Below are 20,910 nucleotides of genomic sequence, written 5' to 3'. Positions count from 1 at the left end.
TTAATCACTAAATGCACATTCTTACTTAATATTTCCTCTTCAGAAGTCTACAATCTAAGTTAGTGTTAAATCAGTTCTTGATTAAGTAGGAACAAAGCAAAGGGAAAGTTGTAAGAAAAAGCTTGAGATCGGTACGCAATATTGTTTTTCATATGGTATGTTCCCTAGAAAGTGTAACCCATGGCAGAACAAAACCAGATTACAACAATATAAAATAAAATGCTTTTCACTTAAATAAATAAGCATGCTCTCATTAATGAACTGTCTTAAATTAGGAAGTTTAGTAGATTAAAATACAAAAAATGCAATGGTTCTTATCCATCAGAAGTTTTTGTTTTCATCTGTTGAAAATACCTGAACAAATGGTCCTTTCCACAAGTCTGTTCTTAAAACCAGTCAGGATTTCCCCCATCTCTTCAGTAGCAATCTAGACTACCATTACTGGGATGGCTATAAACCTTCTTCTAATTTCCTATCTCAGTCTAGTTATGGCCAAGCTACCTATATTATAGAGCATGCTATGCTACAGTATATTACCGTTTTATTTAATTTCAATCAGGTTTTTTCTTGCTGAAATTTCTGAATTATACTTATTCACCTCCTTCTAGTATGATTAAGGGGTTGAATGCTAACATTTGGACAGCTGTTCAAATGTATCTGAACATCTTTAAGCTACAAAAGCAAATGTAAGACATTTGCTCCTTTTCTTTCGCATTTCTAACGTACTTGGTTCTGCCTCCTTTCAATCTTCTTACTGAATAAATGTGTATCATCTGTCTGAAAACTGCATTCTCCATGATTTTCCCCTACTTAATCTACTGTTCTGTCTCTCCTGCTTTCTTAATTTACAAAATGCCACCTACTGTCCAAATTTTTTGATGTACTGCTTTACATTTTATCTTCTTTTCCACCATCTTCTGGAAATGCCATGGTTCTCAAGACCAGTGTAATTTATTAGCCTGATTTTCTAAGAACTTTTTACACCCTTCATAATGTTCTGGATACTCCTTAAAAATACCTTTACTTACTGCTTTAATCAAATTCTCTTTTCATAGCTTCTTATCAGGCTAGGAGCAGACACTCCTGTCCTCTCAATCATCCTCCCAAAGCCCAATTTTTTTATTATTAATTTTTTACACCAACCTTTCTCACTCAATTTATAAGTTAGCTCTTCTAAGGTACTGTCATTTAAAAAAAAAATATTGGTGCTTTAAACCAACACACAACTATGTAATATTTTTGGGTATTTATGCATCAGTGTAGCCATTAAAGCCACACAGGAAGAGACAGAAGCAAGCACGTAGGTAGAAAATACCTTTAGCAACATCACCAACAGGTTGGCCATGGCTATGAAATATATGCAGCTTTGCAGAAGTTGTAGCAAACTTTGTTATTAGGGCAAGGGGTAATCAAGAAACAGACTGTAATTTCAGGGTCTTCTTGTGGTGCTGTGTTTTTATATTCCAGCCTTTTCTTAGAGCGAGAAGCAAAGTATGAATGCATCTTCTCTTCTCTGCCCACCTTCCTCCTACACCACAGGAATAACTTGTCACTCATTAAATTAATATGCTATATTAATTTACAATTAAGCTATCACTAGCAATAATGATATATAATGTACATTCATTGTAATTACAGTGCACAATTCAACATAAACCTGGCAAAGTTTCCCATACATCTGTTTATTCCCTATCATAAAGATGATAATCATTTGGACACATTTGCAGGCCACTATAAATAAAGGGAGAAAACATCTTTTTTTAAACAAGCTTCTAAGCAGCTGAAATCTACTACTTTCCAGGCTTCCCACAGGTACTTTTTTCTTGTTTACTATATTGCTTCCTCTTCATATGTTATTCTGATTTGGTACCTTTTATACAGACACTAATTGAAAAGGTGCAAACACCAGTTGTGCCCATGCAAAACATAAATATACCTGTTCAGTACATACTATACTGAAGGCACAAGATAAAGAGACTTAAGACAGAACTCACAAATAAGAAAAAAAATAATACATTAGCATAGTATGAGGATGTATTTGCTTGTACTTGGTAAAACTCCTGAATATTTTGAGCTTCCAGGAGAGAAAAAAAAAAAAAAAAAAAACAAAAAAGAAGAAAGAAAAGAGAAGCCATGTAAGGGCATTACACTGATGGTTATTTTTTGCTAGAAAATATTTGTTAGTAGATTTTTTTCAAGAGGAAGTCTCTGTCAAAACCTTATAATGTCTAGAAGTCGCAGAATGTGCTGTTTCTGTATTTTATTACACCACACGTAAGTGAAAAAACCCTCAAAAGTTATTGATATGGATCATTCTTACCCCACAAATTTGTAAACTTTTACAATATACTGTACAGTATATACAGTATATAACTACCTCTGTGCTCAGTAGTGGTATAAAAATCACGTTGGAATAGTTTCTGCCAGTGGATTACAGTAAGCATCAGCATCTATTTTTTGATACTGATTTTAGTATAGAATAAAATAATGAATCATCCATATATATTTTAAGGGACTAGAAGCAAGAGACCAAAGGACTGGACTGGGTCATTTTCTTAGTAAAGGAGAATTCAAAGTTAAAGAGAGATCACGTCTAGTTAATCACAGTTAATACAACATTCATATATATAATGAACAAAGATACTGGAACAACAGCAACAATACAAGGAGTTTCTCTCATATGCAGACAGCATAGAAAAGATAATAATAGAGCTCCCTGAAGAGTTGGAAAACAAGTGTTTTTCACCCTTATTCTTTCTCTTCCTTTCAGCACCATGATCCTTATTTTCCTGTCCCTACTGCTCTAAGGGATAATCCTTGATCCAAAATTGCATGATGCCACAGAAAATGTGAAGAACAGAAAAGAGAGGCATTTTGAAGCTAACACATTAATATTTTTTAAACACATTAAGAGCCTTAAATCAAAGATATTACACAGCAAGGACAATTGCTTTGCTATTATCCAACTACCATTGATCTACAAAACTCAAAAGACCATGGGTTTCTTGAAATAATTCCAGGCTTTCTTGGACCCTGCCAAGGCAGAGACACCAAAAGAACAACTTCTCTTGTGATACTCTGATTCTTTTGCTTCCATTCACAGTCAAGACCAGGAAGACCATACAGTCCACCCACCCCCAAAGTCTGAAGCAGAGTGCAGAAAAATGTTAGCTTCAGTGTAAGCTTTGACTAACAACTGTGTAGATTCTTATGTTAATAGAAATCATAGAAATCAGAGAACTAGAACACCTATTATGTCATCTAATCTATGCAGTTGGCAGGGAAGGATCTGTTCCCTAAAGCATGTTTTATATGGCTTTATTCAGTCCAATTTTAAATGTCAGAGCTATGAAGCTCCCACTGCTTTATTTGAGAAAGCTGATTTGTTTATTGTTTGAATTCATTTCACCATCTCCAGTTATAGCAAACATGCTCAAGATGCTGTTCTTAATAAAACAATGGAATGTCCTCAGTAATTTATGTTAGCATTAAAATAGCCAGTGAATATCCAAGGTACAAGTTCTGTTGAAATATATCTTTGCATATAGCAGACTGTTCTTTTGATATTAAGGAATGCAGGAATCTCTAAGTATTTGGCAGTCAGTTTCTGATGCAATTACAAAATTTTATCCAAATTGATGTGCTTTAGTAATCAGTTCAATGTGATTCATAAAGCTTGGCTTTTTTACACAGTTATATTTCTGAATGAATCCTTTAGTTATTTCCAAGCACTACTGGGTAGCAAATACTAGAAGTTACAATTTGTTCCCAGTATTTTTATATTTTTATTTCTTCATGAATTCAGAACTTACAAAAAATTTGAAATTTAGTCAGAAATATCTTTTTGAGTTTCTCATCTTGAAGCATAATACCTATCCCACTCTTATGTAGAGGATTGGTGATATTGAAAGGATTATTTAGAATATATACTCAACCTATTTTTTACATTATGGGAAAGGCAACTTAAGTAAAATACAGATCCACTGTAAATGTAACTTTGTTAAGTAGCAAGATATTCACATGTATTTATTAAGTTCTGACATAGCTCTCAAAAAGGACCTGTTTTTTAAGAGTAACTATAATTAATGTTGGTTGTAGGTGAAATATGGGTAAATATAAATATATATAACATTTGGATAATTTGATATTTTCTTCTCTTTTCTTTTCGAGAGAAAAATTGACTAGACTGCTGATTCAGTTACCTCAGTGTAAGATCTGTGCCCAATAAAACCGTTTTACCTACATGGAGAGAAAATTACAGGATTAAAAGGACTGAAGATAAATCTTCACAATTCTTGTATAAGAACACTTTTTCACTGGAGAAATATTTTCCAAAGTCATAAGAAAAATGAATACACATTAAAAAAACCAGCTCTTTAATGTACTATGATAGCATCTGCGTTTACTGTACATGATATGATCTTTATGGCATACGGAGATTGTCTTTCTGTTTCAGCTGCCTAAAATATTATGCTGGTCTCGACCTTGGAAATGTTTCTTAAGCATTTGCTGCAGTATTACTGAGATCTTTTGCCAGAAGAATCACTGCAGAGCCATGGACTCTTAGGGGGCTTTCCATATTAGGGGTTTTCTTGCTCTGGATTAAGCATGCCAACAGTGGTTGGTTGCCGTTCTGTATTTAGAACAGATTTGCAGGAATGGATTTCAGTAAGAAATGTTGAAACTTCTTGTATTTCATTGAGTTAAGTACACTCCCACAAGACAATTTAGGGAAACATCCGTTAAGAAAGCTCTTGCAAACTATCCAGTACTACACTAGCTACAGCAGATTTCTATAGCAGATTCCCAAACACATCAGGAAATAAGCACTTATTCACCTCCAGTTCTAATGGCCCCAAAAGACTGTGAAGAATGTGTGTTTAAAATATTTTTTTTAAGTTACAGTTTATGGGATAATTACCACAGATCCTTAAAAGTAATTATTGATGTTTAAACAGAAATATATTCAATTAAACTACTACCTTAAATAAAAAAGATAACACTTGAGGAAAATATCAAATGTTTCTTAATAAGTCATAAACTCTCTGTGAAATAACTTCTTAATTCCACTTTCATAAAGTGTAAAATGTTTAATTTAATTTATGATATAAATTGCATAGCAAATCCACACAGCACATTCAAAGCTAGTCTTAATGGTTAATTCACTTCACTCCTATAGTAACCGTTTAATGTCCAGGTTCTCTTTCTGCACCATAACTGTAACACTACTGAAAGATTTCTTCACATGTAACATTAGTAGGACATAATCCTGGCATGACTACCTGTCTGAACTTTGGAGCTGCAATACCAATTGTTGCTGTACTCCCATAATATATGACATCAGTAGTGGCCATCCAATAAATAACTATCCTGTATTTGCTCTGGGACCATCTATAATCTTGTATTTATTTGTCATATCAACACTGTGGTTACAATATCCTACTGATATCACCCAGTAAGAGCTGGAGTTTTGTTAAAGATGTCACTGGCCATAAACAGAAGTGTGAACTACTGCAGGTTTATTTAATCTTACAGCCACAGCATCCTTATTCACAGTAGTTTGAGAAACATTATTTCCCACTCAGGGTCACTTGATCTGAAGCTAGGACTGGCCAAATGAAAGAAAGGGGGTTCCTGTGGTAAAAAGCACAGGTAAACTAGATCTAATCCTCATCTGCAAAAATAATTTTATAATTTACTTTAAAATATAAAATAGTCAGAAAGATGTTTCATAGATCAAACTAATGTATGTAGGAAGCAGTGAAGAACCACCTCACAAAAATTCCAACTTCTTACTCTTTAAAATTGAACCCTTCCTATCAGAAGAGTCATATGGATTAGTTATACTTTAAGCACTTGTCTGCACGTCCCAGTGAGCAAGCTACTTTACTCTGAAAGGTGTATCATTTCAAGTATTAAAATTCTGCCATCCAGACATAGTCAGCTAAACCAACCAAGAATGATGTTCTACTTTTAAACAGTTTTATAATTCCAGAATACACTGAGGGACTGCAGAGCTGTAGGAAAACAAAACACACAAAAGAAGTTTTCAAGAGCTATGCTGCTCCTCTTTCATAATAAAGACAATCCCACACAAAACTTTAGGGAACGCAGATGACAGAGAAGAAAAGAAAAAAAACTTCTATAAAGTCTTAGTACAAGTGAAAAAAAAATATTCTGAGCACAAAATCATCTAACATGTTACAAAGTTACACAATATTAAACTCTTCCCCTTGAACAATTCTTCGTGTGTTTTCATATGAACTTTAAATTAACAAATAGGATGTAGAGAGTAAAGTTCATAACATTTTCAGTTCAAAGTAACAGTATCACTTACCTAAAGATTGGTCTTTGGAGATGCTTTTTCTTGATTGTAACACAATCATCCATTTAAAGTGGGGAAAAAGACTTCTTCCAGCAAGTAAGTCCAAAAAGACCAGGGAGTAATCGGGAAACTTGTTCTTAGCTACTGTGCTGCAGAGAGCACACAGAATGATATTTTGGTGCTGGGGGAAGCCTCCCTCCCTCTTTCTGACAGTGGAGCAGAAAAGGGCCATAGAGGCCACATAAGCCAGGCACGGCCGTGCACGACCAAACCGGGCAGGCTGTGCAAAACTGGAGTCAAGTTGATCGAAGCACGGAATTGTACTGGAATCCTTTCAACTGTGCAAGAAAAAGGGGGAGGTTTGCCAAATGCTACCCAGGTGAAAATTTGTTAGATTATTCCAGCCATGAGAACACTTCTTACACATGCTGGTCAAAGTCTTAAATGCAGAGTCACTCTCTCTCTCTCTCTCTCTCTCTCAAACACACTGTTCTGAGGCTCAACTTTTTTTTCTTCAAAATAAAAGTTGTGCAGCTGTTTCAGCATTCCCATGCGAGTACCTTCAGAAAGTTTGTTCTGGTAAAAGAACTGTATACAAATTAATGAAGATGGATGGATCTGGTCTGTGAGGCTGGCTCTACTTCAAGAGATTGTAATTATTTTACAATCTGGCTTTTATTCACTCTGGATGATGTGTGGATATAACTATGCAAATTAAAGCACTGCTCATAATTTTTAGCATTCATAACCTAATAACCTAGAATTGGCTGAAGCAGAATATGGTGTTTGCAGCTGGTAGGACCATAACTACATAAAACAAACAGACGTTACACGAGTGAGGAAAACAAAAATGACCAAGTTCAGATAGTAACAGTAGCAAACTGTTACTGTTTGCAAGATAAGATTTCAACAGAGATCCCAACTGAAAAGCTTGTGCTGACATCACACTGACATAAATCAGGAAGAATTCAACCACAGCGAACACAGGCTGTAAACAAAGCTATAAAGCAGAAGCGTCTGACTGAGGTTCTCAGTGAACTGAAGTCATGAGTGGTTCAGGTGAGATGTCATTTCCCGGGCACGTCAAAGGGCCCGTAACAAAGCTGTGCTGGTACAGGGCTTGACGGGAAACATGGAACCCGGCCAGAGGAGCAGTAAACCAGCAGCAAGCCGTCATCATGTGTGCAGCTGTACACCCTGGCTGTACGGTACCCTGGAACTGTGTGCCCCCTTCCTGCCGAGGAAGGAGAGGACCTGCCACAGCTGCTTCTTCCCTATGACCTAGCACTGGAGCTCTCCTGTGCTTAACTCTTGGAAAGCACTCAGTATGTGCTAGGTGAAGTTATTGCTATGTGACAAGTGGGAACAGGAAGGTTGGGCATCTTTTGCAATTGCATTATTGGTTGGAAGGAGAGGAGATGAGTGGTAATTTACAGAGTTAAGTGCATAACACTGGCATTAGCAAATTAAGTTTGAGCGACACTGTAAATCCACAGAAAAGGCAAGATAAGTAACACTGAGATGTGCCTTAGGCTGTATATGACCAAAAAAGTTCAAATTACATTATGAACAAATTATTATTAAATTAATAAGATTTCCATGAAATAATGCTATATAACAAACAGAGAGATAACAAACATTCCAGTAATATTCCTTTCACAAAGGAAAATTTAGCAGTTTAGTAGATTTTACTGAAACGGGTAAAATCTCTTCCTAGAGCTAATATATATTGCTTATACAACAGAGTGACAGTGTCACATTTGGTTAGCCTGAAAGGACCCAGATACTGATCCCTACACGATATAAAACTATTTTCTTGACACAACCATGGAGTAATTATCTAAAGGAAAAAATATCAGACAGCCATCACCAGTTATTTTGTGTCAGTTCAGTTTCACCTTGCCCCACTCTTCATTTCTACTCCTTTGAGAAGAAGAGAGAGAAATACATCTTCATCGGGAAAGCAATTATCTCTATCAGATCACAGATTAGTTTTTGCCAAGATCTTGAAGGATCTGAAGATCTTTCTTCAATAATATGCAGTGTTGAAAGTGTTATCATATTTTTAAAGACTTTCATGTGGTGATGATCTTATTCTTGCCTGCCAAGATTCTTATTTTTCTTCATGCAGTTTTTACTGCTCTGGGTTTCAGCATTTCAAAATAATTTGCTGCTTTTTGAAGTGTGTTCACTCACTGTCTATACAGAAAGCTGAAAATCACAAAGAAACCTCCCTTTTCTTTCTGTTTCACATTATGGGCATAGAACTGCTATACTACTGTTATTCAGAGGGATTATCTGTAGCTCAGGGTGAAAATCCTGATATTTTCTGAGAGCTTCAAGAAAGAAAAAAAATCTCCAAACTCTCAGTGAGAGCTATATCAAATATGTTTTTTCACTGAACTCCCCAACCTTTCATCTAGCAGTTTTATCGGTCCTGAAACTAGTATGCATCTTAAAAGTAAATTTTTCTGGGCCTAGACTAATGTACATTGTTGCTCACTGACTTCCATTCAAACATGGCACTGTAAAAAGTACTATTTGAGGGAGCTGAAATTCCTACAGTGTAATTGCTTTGGCTACAAGGAACTTTGAGCTGTTAAAAAAAAAAAAAATGACAGGGAAAGAAAATATTAATATAAAATGGTAACAGAATTTCACTTTAATTGCATTGTTTTTCGTCTTCCAAAGAGCCTTTTTTGACCATTTTTTCATTCACACTGAAACAACCCACTGACTTTTCCCTTATAATATTCAGAAATCTTGTCTACATGTTGATTAAGTATTCACACAAATTCTTCAAGAAAGGGCATTTCAGAAAGATACGATAGATTAACTAGACTGCCTGAAGACTGAGTCCCACTAAGATTATTCCTGTATTGTTCAGTGGAAAAATCACGTGCATAAAATTCACCAGCACGCAACTTTTTTGCAGATTACAGTATTAGAGCATATTGGAGTAATATTAGTTAATTGTAGGATATACCTAAACCTGATACACAGAATGCACTGAAGAGGTGCATTTTTATTAGAATGAGGAACTCTTTTGCTTGAAAGCATTATTGCAATTTTTAAAAGCCCTCTATAGATAATCTTCATCATATTTCTTAATTCAGACTAATCCTTTCAGAAGTAATTAGAATGGTAAAAAACTATTTAAATGATGGCCTAGAGATGTCTTATTTAATTTGCCAACACTGGATGAAACTCTTGCAGAAAACTCCTGAATTTTTTGTTTTTCAATTTATTTTCCAATTATTGTTGCTATTGTTTGCCCATCACATCACAACCAATGTCCACTGCTGTTTCTGTGTGATGCAAGCTATTTTTATTTCCTCTCCCACACATATGTTCATGTGAAAGCAGACTTTTTGGACCAAAACTATGTAATACTTTACCACTCACAAAATCTGAGTTTCCCTAAATTCAAGATTTATAGCAATGGGTAAGTAATTTGATATCTAATACATAAGACTACATGTGAGCTAGAACCCAAAATACTTTATTCTGCTTGTTTTAATGCCACATATTTCTTATTGATCTGTAGCTCTTTGCCAGAAGTCTAAAAATGTAATTATTTTTCCTACTTTAATTTCAAATCTATGAGCAATTAAGATGGTAAATTTAAGAACCAGTAATCTGTATGTGTCAGACAGTTGATTCTTTCTACTTCCTAGCTAAAATATCTACTGTCTAATGAAGATATGTGTAGGCATTGCTGGTCGGAGTTAAGGCCTCATCTACCTCTATACAAACATAGGTGGGAGGACCAACAGAGAGAGAAGAAAAAGAAACTACAAATGTATGATCAACCACATACTGGAAAAAATAAATTATCTTTATGAAACTGCTGGAATATAAGGGAGAAAAATAATTGGTAAACTGTACAGAAGGAGTAGTAATTCTGCCAAAGTAGAAAGCTAATTTATCTAAGACGCTTGCTGTCCCATGGCCAGTACTATTCAATGTTTTTTTCAGTGGTTTGGATGGAGATAGGTGATATACTTAGCCCAGCACCGACAATATTAATCTAGCAATCTCTTCTGAATGTCCTTGACAAACTGCAGAAATGTTCAGAAAAAAAGAGGATATAAAAAATACCAAGATCTGCATACACATGGGAATAATCTGCTGGATAATGGGCCATTGGCTAGGCAACACTTCAGAAAATGCATGGGAAGTAGCAGTGAATCATAAAATAAACATACTATCACACACAGTCTTATGAAAAAACAAGCATCACCCTGTGACATATAAAAGGGAATATTACCCAGAAGAGCAACATCCCATTCCCTCCATATTCCTAAGGCTCTCCTGAAGCATTGTTTCTTGCTTTGGGGCAACAGGATTCAGCAGAGACATCCTGGACTAAACCCTTAGAAAACAGAAATCTAGAAAACATCTCACATGAGGAAAGGCAGAAAGTCATACATAATGTAGCCTAAAGAAAAGTAAAAGCAAACAACTGAAAATAGACTATTGGTGGTCAAGAAATAATGGACTGCGAATAGCTTGTAGGGCCATAAATTGCAGTAATAAAGATTCAATGGTGAAAAGAATACTTTTCAATGGAAAATAATCACATTAATTGCTGAGGGAATCTGTTCTTGGAATCACAATGAGTAGGTTTTTAAGGGTAGATTTTTAAAAGACTGTAAAACACCTTTCAGAAATAATTAGCTTTGCCTTGGAGGAGAAAACAGAGTAAATAATCTCTGAATACACTACCCAACCTCATTGTTCTAAAATTCTTTGGTAACCAACTACTATTATCAGCTTCTAACTGAACCTGTTGTTTGGTTTGGGATTTTTAAACTATTTGCCAACCAACTGTACCATTTGAGCTTTCCACTCTTTCAACTATTTGCCACTTCATCCAAATTTTGAACTTTGGTCTTTAATTCTGGCAACCAAGTGTGACACTTAAAGCTTTAATCCATTAAATGACATAAATTCTGTCTGCTTCCATTAGAAAGCAAGACATCAGAGGCTTTCCCCTATTGTTCAAGAGCAACAAGAGAACAAGTGGAGAACTAAGTTTCATGCATTCATTTATTGTCTGGACTAATTAAAGTAGGAAAAAAAACCAAAAAAGACAACACACTTCTACATGCTTCTCCTCTTTTTTTTTTTTTTTTTTTTTAAATGTACAGGTTTGAAATATAAAAATCTAAAGCAGGCCTTATAACAAGAATGTTGTTTTACTTTTCAGTACAGTACCTTGCCCAGTTCACTGTTTAGGAAATTTGTAATGTAATTAATTCACTAACTAAGGCATGAAGAGGAAACTTTTTACAGTAGAAAATGAATGTATCTTGTGCAACTCCTAACAAGATTTTTATTTAGGTATTTATATGATTGGTGGGTTAAATCCACTCCATAAAGGCTGCATAGAGGCTAAGCATTTAAACTCAATGCATAAGAAACTGGAAGGGATGATGTGAAATCCATCTATGCCATCATTGTCACTTCAGCAAGGAAGAGGATCTTTCAAGGTTCTCTACAAGACAGAATAGCTGCCACAGCCTTTTCATGATAATGAGAGGGATATGTCTCTCAGTACCTGTTTTGTCAGCTTCCATTCCACATGCAGGCTCTCCAAAATCTAACTGTCTGCATCAAGCCAATAAAATTGCCCAGGTGTCTGATGTAACCTTGTGCTGTCCCCAGACACAGGTTAAATGCTATAGGAATGCTGTGACTGCCTGCCATACGAAGGGTAATCTTTATCACAAGCATGTCATGCTTAATACAGAATACTACCTACTAGAACTGTGTTTGTGCAATGGTTTAAGAGCTAAATTATAGTTACCCGCATTCTCCATACAGGCACGCATATTCCTCAGCATAGTTCATCCTGTCATGGATCAGGCTGAATCGTTTTTCACCCAGCTGCTCTACCAAGTTTGCATTAAGCTCACAGCACTCTGCGTACATAAATGTGTAGGACAGTCTCAATTTATTTCTTTGTGTTGACGACAGCAAAGCCTTCTCTAAAACTTAACCTAATGACTTCTCCAAGCTTGAAAAACTAGACAGTACTGAAAATAATTGTGGGTCATGCAGAATCAGATAGAAAATTTAGTAAACGTTACTGGATCTATTGTAATACATGTGGTAAAGCTCTGTACAAACAGTTGCGCAGGCCTTTAAGTTCTGGCTTCCCTTTTTACCTCTCATGAGTAAGAATATTTATGAAACAGTTTTATTCTCTCTTGCTTTCCCTGTTTACATGCACATACAACTGAATAGAGACTTACGTCAATGCCGTCACGCAGGAGATTAATTTCCCTGCTAAGACTTTCCTGCTCAGACTGGAGCACAGGAACTTGGCTTAAGAATCTTCCCAGTCCTTTACTTTTGCTTTTATATTTTACTACATCTTAAGAGTCCCAGCAAAGCTCAAAGCAAATAAGTAGAAACACCAAAAAATACAAATACCAATGTCTCATGGGGACATTAATTTTCCTGATTAATAAAATTCTTCTGAAGAGCATGACAAGTATCACAGTTGTATTTTGTTCGATTCTACCTGATATTATTTGGATTTTATACTCTGCATCTTCAGTGAAGGGGAAGACATGGATGAAAAGGAGAGGAAGGGAAGGGAAATGAGAAGGAGAAAAACATTCCTTTGGGATATATGATGCTAAATTAGCACTGAGATACACAAGTCAAAACATGGCATTCTTTGGTTTTGAGCCAGTGAAATATTATTATTGGCCACGGTGGATGGAATTTCAGTCTCTATTGGAAAACACTGTAATTGATGCGCCATGTGTTTTCTAAATGTACACATATAATGGCAACTGTATACTGGACAACAGAGCAACTACTGACTAAGCATGCTGTTGTTCTTTAAGGAGGAAAAGAGTAATAAAATGCCCAGGGCTTAGTACAGATGGGCTACAGACTATCAAGCAAAAAATAATGGCTAAACTCTTTAAAGATAATGGTTTAAATGTATATCAGTATAAATATTTGGTACAATAATTAAAGGTAGCAAAAAATAATTTACAGCTCCAAAATTATCCAGAAAGGAAAACATGAGTAACTGTGGCATATGTTGAGAATGGCTACTGGACAATGGCAAGATCATGACCAAAAGAATTTCTTTGCTAAACTGCAGTTTGCCATAGAAAATATATAGGTATTTAATAGGACAGAGAGTATGCTAAAAAGAATCAGATGAGACATGGTAGGCTGTATCAATTTTCTCTATACACAATAGTTCTCAACTGAAAGACTGGAATAGAGGTAAGAATCTATCATAACTACCTCTACACTATATAGGTTTTTCTTCTTAACTCACATTCAAATCTGGTTTTAAATTCCTGTGTAGGTGGCAGGGTATGAACTTGAAACAAAATTTAAACAGCCATTAGTCATACATAATAAAGAAACCATTGCAAGACAACAGCAAGAACTGTAGACCTGTTCTGAAGAATGGTATATGAAAAATAAATATAATTTTTAAAGGGTTTTTTCAGGCAATTCTGCTTCAGCTACAATAAGAATTTTTTTTTTTCATTTTAAATTTTGAAAGTATTTTTCACTGCCTTTCATCATGGTCTCCAAGTTCAGTTACTTCTTAGTTTTCTGGAACTTATTTCATTTTGACTCTGGTCTACACGCAGTTATTGACATTTTTTGGTTTTCATCATTAGATTTCTGGCATCCAGTTTGAGAGAGATGGAAACTACCTGGAAGTATACACACATGCATCTCCATAGAGGATTAGCAGTATCTGGGAGTTGTTGCAGTGCCTTTCCTATCAACAATTTGTTCTTTGGTCACATTGCCATTATCTATTGGTTAGATACAAAAGAAGCTGCAACAGCAAAATCTCTACAGGTGATTATATATCATCTTACAAAACTGTTTCTTTAAAATAGCAACACTAATAATACCAGAGCTTTGCTTTCTGATTGCGAAAATTGCTTTTAAATAACAGTTTCCATGTAGATGTCTTGAAATCTGACATTCATCATTTTAAAGTCTTACAAATAGTGATAAATGAAATTGAGTTCAACTCTATCCTCAGATATGTAACATGGCCATAGACAAAAAATGTCTTGTGCATGACTCAGAAATCTATTATTCTAACACAATAACATTTTGATCATTCTTATCTTTCTATTACAAAGATATTCACAAAACATAATGCATACAGTAATGATCTGAATTTTTTTTTCTTTCTATCTAGATTCTACTATGGTCTTTGCAATACACAGTACTGTTTTTGAAAGATAAGAAGATTCACAGAGTTTTATCTTTTATTCTACATATAAATTACCTACATTATTTTCCTCCTTATATCAGCTCACCATCTCCCCAACACCACACACACTTCTTCCCAAATCTCTATTTACTGTGATGACATCCTTCCAAGTGTGCCAAGTTTATGTGTACTCGTGACAGAAGATTTATCTCTTCTAGCAAAACTTTAAGGAGACCCAGAAGAAAACTGTTCTTTGGCAATAGTATTTCCAGAGAGGAAAAGCAACAAGCAAAGGAGAAATGTAGACTTTTTGTATATCAAATGTTTCTCTCTCTCTCCCCAGTAAAGTTAATTCTTAGTATGACTAAACCATGTAAAACAAGGCTCTCCTGCTAATTGTGGTCTAGATATGAAAGAACTCTGAAACCTATTTCAAATGCATCGGCTCATTTCATTTTAAAAGTATGTGAGCAAAACCAACAAAGAAACCTTCAGCCTCTTGCTAGAGAGTGAGTACAATTATATAAGTGGGGGAAATACAGTATATTTCCCACTGAAATCACTGCTAATGATCCTGAAGAAAGGTTCACTAGCGTGTTTCTGTTCAGGACCTGCCACTCCTTTGGATAAATTTTGACAGTCAGAATATCACTTATTTAGTCAACAATTTTTTAAAATAAAAACATTGCTCAAAAGTAGTTCAGCGCTCACACTTTTTATGAAGTGTCAAAAGTTTGCAACAATATAAAATTAAAGAACCTGACTAGAGAATGTGAAACACACCAAACGTTATATTTTATAAACAAGGAATGAGTCATGGTTTCCTGCAAGGTCTCTGCCTAGATTTTTTTCTCTTCCCCTCCTTCATGGAAATACATCTTTCTTCATTCATACATTTAAAATATCATATCAGAAAAATTAATTTCAAAACTACTAGAACCACAAACTGCAAAAGAAATCGAATATGCATTCATTTTATATCATAATCTGCCTCAAGGCTAAGGCAGACTAATTTTGCTAGTTAAATTCTCTGAGATGTTTGAATGTGGGTACAATATAATTGGCTTTATTACTCATGCAATTATTTTAGACATGAATTTAGCATATATGTAATAGGTTATGCTCCCAGCCCCAGAGAATGCACTGCTTTGCTTATTCACTAAAAAGACAAAGCACGCACCAAGGCATTGTTAAATTCTTTACCTATGGTCTGTAGGTGTACCTGGACTGAAGAATGAGATGGTATTTTTCATACTAAAGTCTTAAAATTGAACTGAAAGCAACAAAGAACAGAATTTTTAACAAAATCTGTGTACTGATGTCTTTCATGGGACTATTAAACTTCTCATGAGTCACTACTGAATGGTAAATTAAAACACAATATTCAGTAAGAAAAAGTTTTCCAGTATCTAAAAACATCTTGACAACAGCTGGAAAATATTTTTAATAAGATGTAGATTAAAACCAACCACTGTATAATTTTTTATGTTATTTGAACAGAAGACTGGGTATATTTTCCCTCCCCCCAAAAGATGTCAATTCTGTAGCTCTTATTAGAATTTAACCACTCAGTTCCACTCATACCCTAATGGAAGGATGAACACTTTTTCTTCATACTCATTCCACCTCACCTTTTTCTCTGGAACCTGTCAAAAAACACATTGAGTTTTGTTGTTATGATTCTGGACTATATTATGTGGGTACCCTCTGACTAGAATCAGAATCAGAACCCGCAATTTGAATTAAATCACAAAAACACAATCCAGATGAGAATCATTAATGCAAAGATGCAAGATTCTTCTTTTGAGTCCCAGGAGCTTCATGGAACTCCTTAATCGACACAGTGAAATATTGTGCCCTTTCATCATCTATTTTTTACAAATTCTCATGACAATTGCAAAAGTTGCCATTGCATTGTGCAATACAGTGGTCATTTCAACATCAGTTTCTTCTTTGACAAGTGTATTTCACACCAGTATTTGTTTTCTTGCTCCTACCTATTAAATGTTTGACACTAGCGATTAATTTCTAATCTTATTTTTATGAGTAAAAAATCAGCTCTTGGCTAATGTTTAATATTCATTTTTCCTTTAATATAAAATACATATTCTCAACAGCTTTTAAATACCACTGCCATGAGCACAGTAAGTCTCTTTTGTTATACAGATTATTGTCAAGCAGTAAAGCATAATGAGACTAATTTGAAATTAATGATATAAATAGCCAAGTAGCAGATTTTTAATTATCTTGTTGCAGAATTTATAATTAGGCAGGGAGATCTGTACATTCATTAAAACTACTCTGCTACTATCCTGACAAGACAAGCTAGAACTGGAATTAACATGTCCAAGTCAACAATATCCAATGCAGTCAAACAGTGCGTAACAGATACCACCATGTGTATCACAAACTGATGTTTTCGCTGAAGACCAGTAGGTGTGTCATGGGGAATGTCAAGCATTTAGTGGCTCTGTTATTATCAGACTTTTATTTTGTCTACTACTCTGTGCTTTTGAATATTCAGACCAGATTGCTTGGTACAAGAATTAAATTCATGCATATAGAAAAAAGAAACATAAGACCTACATGCTCATGTAACTAGTCCCAGTCAGCCACCACAGCTGCAGCTGAGAACACTTAACAACACCAATTCATAGAATAGAACCATAGAATCATTTAGGTTAGAAAAGGCTTTTAAGATCATCGAGTCCAACCATTAGCTTAACACTGTCAAATCCATCATATACTATGTCCCTAAGTGCCACACCTACACATCTTTTAAATACCTCCAGGGATGGGGACGCCACCACTTCCCTGGGCAGCCTGTTCCAATGTTTGACAACCCTTTCAGTAAAGAAATTCTTCCTAATATCCAATCTAAACCTCCCCTGGCACTACCTGAGGCCATTTCCTCTCGTCCTATCACTTGTTACCTGGGAAAAGAGACTGACATCCATCTCACTACAACCTCCTTTCAGGCAGTTGTACGGAGTGATAAGGTCTCCCCTCAGCCTCCTTTTCTCCAGACTAAACAACCCCAGTTCCCTCAGCTGCTCCTCATAGGACTTGTGCCCTAGACCCTTCACCAGCTTCATTACTCTTCTTTGGACACACCCCAGCAGCTCAATGTCTTTCTTGTAGTGAGGGGCCCAAAACTGAACACAGTATTTGGGGTGTAGCCTCACCAGGGCCAAGTACAGGGGGACAATCACTTCCCTCATCCTGCTGGCCACACTATTTCTGATACAAGCCAGGATGCCACTGGCCTTCTCGGCCACCTGGGCACACTGATGGCTCATATTCAGCCAGCTGTTGACCAACACCCCCAGGTCCTTTTCCATCGGGCAGCTTTCCAGCCACTTTTCCCCACAGCATTTCACAGGATTGTAATTGTAATTCTTTACAATTAATCCACACAGTTAAACAAAATGCTATTCATTCAGTATCTCCCACCACGAGTTGTAGTAGTCTCATCTTGGACATTTCGAAAAACAGAGAGCCTTTCATTCACATCAGAGTGAAGTTGTTATAACATCAGTCCCACTGATTTCAGTAGCATTCATTGCATGATTAACTCACTGTCAGTGTGGTCCTCAAAGAGCAGATGAAGCAATATTCATTAAATAGGCTGTATGTGGTAAATCATACTCCCAACAAAAAGACCTATCCAGTTAAGATAGATCCTAACTAATCAGGACACCTGCAGTGGAAAATAAAAAATGTAGTTTGAGATAGCCTTAGGAAGGAACTATTTCTATGCCTTTAAAGAAACAGGTTTTAGGGGATCTTGAAGTAAACCTATAGGAAAACACACACTGCACTGAATTTTAACCTTTTTCCCTCTGAACTTGGGTAACACCTGTCAGACGTGCTTCCAGAAATATTAGTGAAGCTCACTGCCATTTTTCAAGTGAAGAATTACGACCTTTTACATAAGAACAATATGAGCCATGAAGATGCTAAACATCCCTCCACATAGCCTGTTAGCAGAATTAGTATAGTTCAGAAACAGGAACGTTAAAGAGAACAGCTGCTAGTACTACCACTCAGCCCTGAGAAGGGCACTTAGCATGGTGTCTTCTCCAAGCCTTAGACTGAGATAACCAGGCATGGGTCAAATCAACCTTTTAGTAGACAATGTTCACCTGCCAATGCCCTGTGCCTCACTGCAAACTATGCAGGCTGAGCTTGCACCCTTTTCTCTGATACTGTTGTTCAGTTTCTTGAGGTGCATTGTTTTAACTTTCTGTGTAAGTCTTGTGTTCAGATTGAGACAGCTGCTCCTATTCTTCAGTTTTATTTGAAGTAACCCACAGTATTTATTGCAAGGCCACTAGTTTAAACTCAATGACATAGAATGATTCTGGTTTGGTACAGTCAATGACTTCACTCTACAGATACATATCATCAGGAAAGTATTTAACAATGGCAAGCATTTAAATAGCATGTAAAATGAAATGAGCGTGTTATAATTAATGCCTGTATGACAGGTGTTAAAATATAATTGTTCATTTAACAGCCTTTCTTATAGAGCATTTGAGACATTTATGAACCTGGCTTTCACCCTGACTCTATACAAGCAAGCATCTGTGCCCACATGACTTCTGTCAGTAAAATGTCAATTACAACTAAGAATTTTTCTCACTTTGATCAATGCAATGCTATTTATTTATCCTTTTTTCCAGATTAGTTACGTGAATTCTTCCATTATACTCCTTGACCCTTAGGAAATGATTCTTTTAGTGATATTAGAGGGACCAGCTCTAAAACCACAATTAAGAAAAACATTTCACAAAAACATAGCCTAAGGAAAAGACTACAGGCTACTCAGTACGACTGAGCTAAGGCTGTTTTGGCATGATGATTTTTAGAAAAGAAACATAGGGAAGACCACGGAAATGCCAAGTTGTTTTCTATTTCTGATAATGTCTGTCTTTCATATTCCTGTGTAAAGCACTGGTTTTGTGATTTGGATTTCTCTGGTTTGGGGAACCATATCTTCAGGGAGGGGTTCAGGGGGAGTTCAAAGAGAATCACAGAATCATCTAGGTTGGAAAAGACCTTGAAGATTATCTAGTCCAACCATTAACCTAACACTGACCATTCTCAACTACACCATATTCTTAAGTGCTATGTCAACCCGACCAAACAGTGTCTGTCTCAAACAGTCACTGTGCTGTGCAGAAGCTCATGTTACAAAGCCATGGGGAGGATAATGATCAGGGATAATGATAAATTAGGATTCTAAGTGGCTCAGGGTATCAAAAGCAAGAAACATGACTGCAAGAAGGGAGCCATTAAAAGCTCCCAGAGAGCTGAGGCTTTTTTGGAAACATAAGGAGTAATTGCAGACTTAAATAGTGCTTCATTGGTCTCTTCCAGCAATGGTTGCCAGCAGTGAGAAAATAAGCCAGAAACTAGGTTTAGTTCTTAGAATAACTGGTTTTGATGTACACATCTCAATATTTTCCTGTTAGATCAGGCAAGGAGACTGACGATGAAACTCTATTGCAGATGCTGATGAAAACTACACTCCATCTAAAACTGAAAATTTTAAAACTGCAAACACATATCCTTGAAAAGAGTGAAAAGTGGGAGACCTAATCATTCAGTAACACAAACATGCAGTCTGAATCTCTGAAAACAAACCCAAACAATTTACGATGATGATCTGGGACAAATATCTCAGAATGATACTATCGAAAGACTGCATTTGCTCTTGACCAGTTAGATTCACAAATAAAGAACATTTTGCACTTCAGGTTGCCATTGTGAACATTAAAAAGGGTATGAAACCTCTCAAAAATAACACTATGATGGGCACGTGGAGCTCAAAATAAGATAGATAATTAGTATTTTGCAACCAACAGAAACAATACAAGCCAAGACAATGACCAGTGTTTGGAAAGAGGTGCATGAACTGCAGAAGGTAGATCACTGTGACAGTGTTCACAAGTGCTAGCAGAGATTATATCTCCCAGCCTGATATTCTACCTGTTTCATAACAGCAGGACACTGTTGACTTTTTTTCAAGTTTGTGATTACCTCCTGGGTCCTTTTCTGTGTTACTGCAATGCAGCTAGTTTTTCCCCATCCTATGTTTGTACAGCTGATTACTGTTGCTTAAATGTGGCAAAAGTCTGGCAATTGCACTGCATTTTTGGACCACAAGTGTCATTTTAAATTCTAATTTTGTTCTCACTGTATTTGCAGCTCTTGCTGTAAGTTAATAAAACTATAGAACAAAAACTTACTTGCATCAGAACATTTGAGAGCCAGCAGATACACCTTTGTATTCTGACAACAAACCTCTTTGCCAGATATAGTTTCTAGCCAGTATATGATTCTTAGAAAGTTCCTCTGA

The 20,910-nt window shown here is 35.9% G+C and overlaps 1 protein-coding gene across 2 annotated transcripts in view; it reads right to left on the bottom strand.

The window, feature by feature from the left end:
* Positions 1-20,910, bottom strand: part of PDE1A (phosphodiesterase 1A) — a 162,788-nt gene that overhangs the window by 118,138 nt on the left and 23,740 nt on the right. The window contains exon 1 of one of the 2 annotated variants that reach the window (XM_074873050.1): positions 6,338-6,751. The exons of the other annotated variant lie outside the window; for it this stretch is intronic. Coding sequence (XP_074729151.1) covers positions 6,338-6,390 — 53 coding nt within the window. The 5' untranslated portion in view covers positions 6,391-6,751. Of the gene's footprint in view, positions 1-6,337; positions 6,752-20,910 lie in introns of those variants that run through there. 2 annotated transcript variants of the gene reach the window in all.

Source organism: Strix uralensis, chromosome 6 (genome assembly GCF_047716275.1).
Source record: "Strix uralensis isolate ZFMK-TIS-50842 chromosome 6, bStrUra1, whole genome shotgun sequence".
NCBI lineage: Eukaryota > Metazoa > Chordata > Aves > Strigiformes > Strigidae > Strix > Strix uralensis.
The sequence above is the reverse complement of the archived record's forward strand: the minus strand, read 5'-3'. Positions and strand labels throughout refer to the sequence as shown.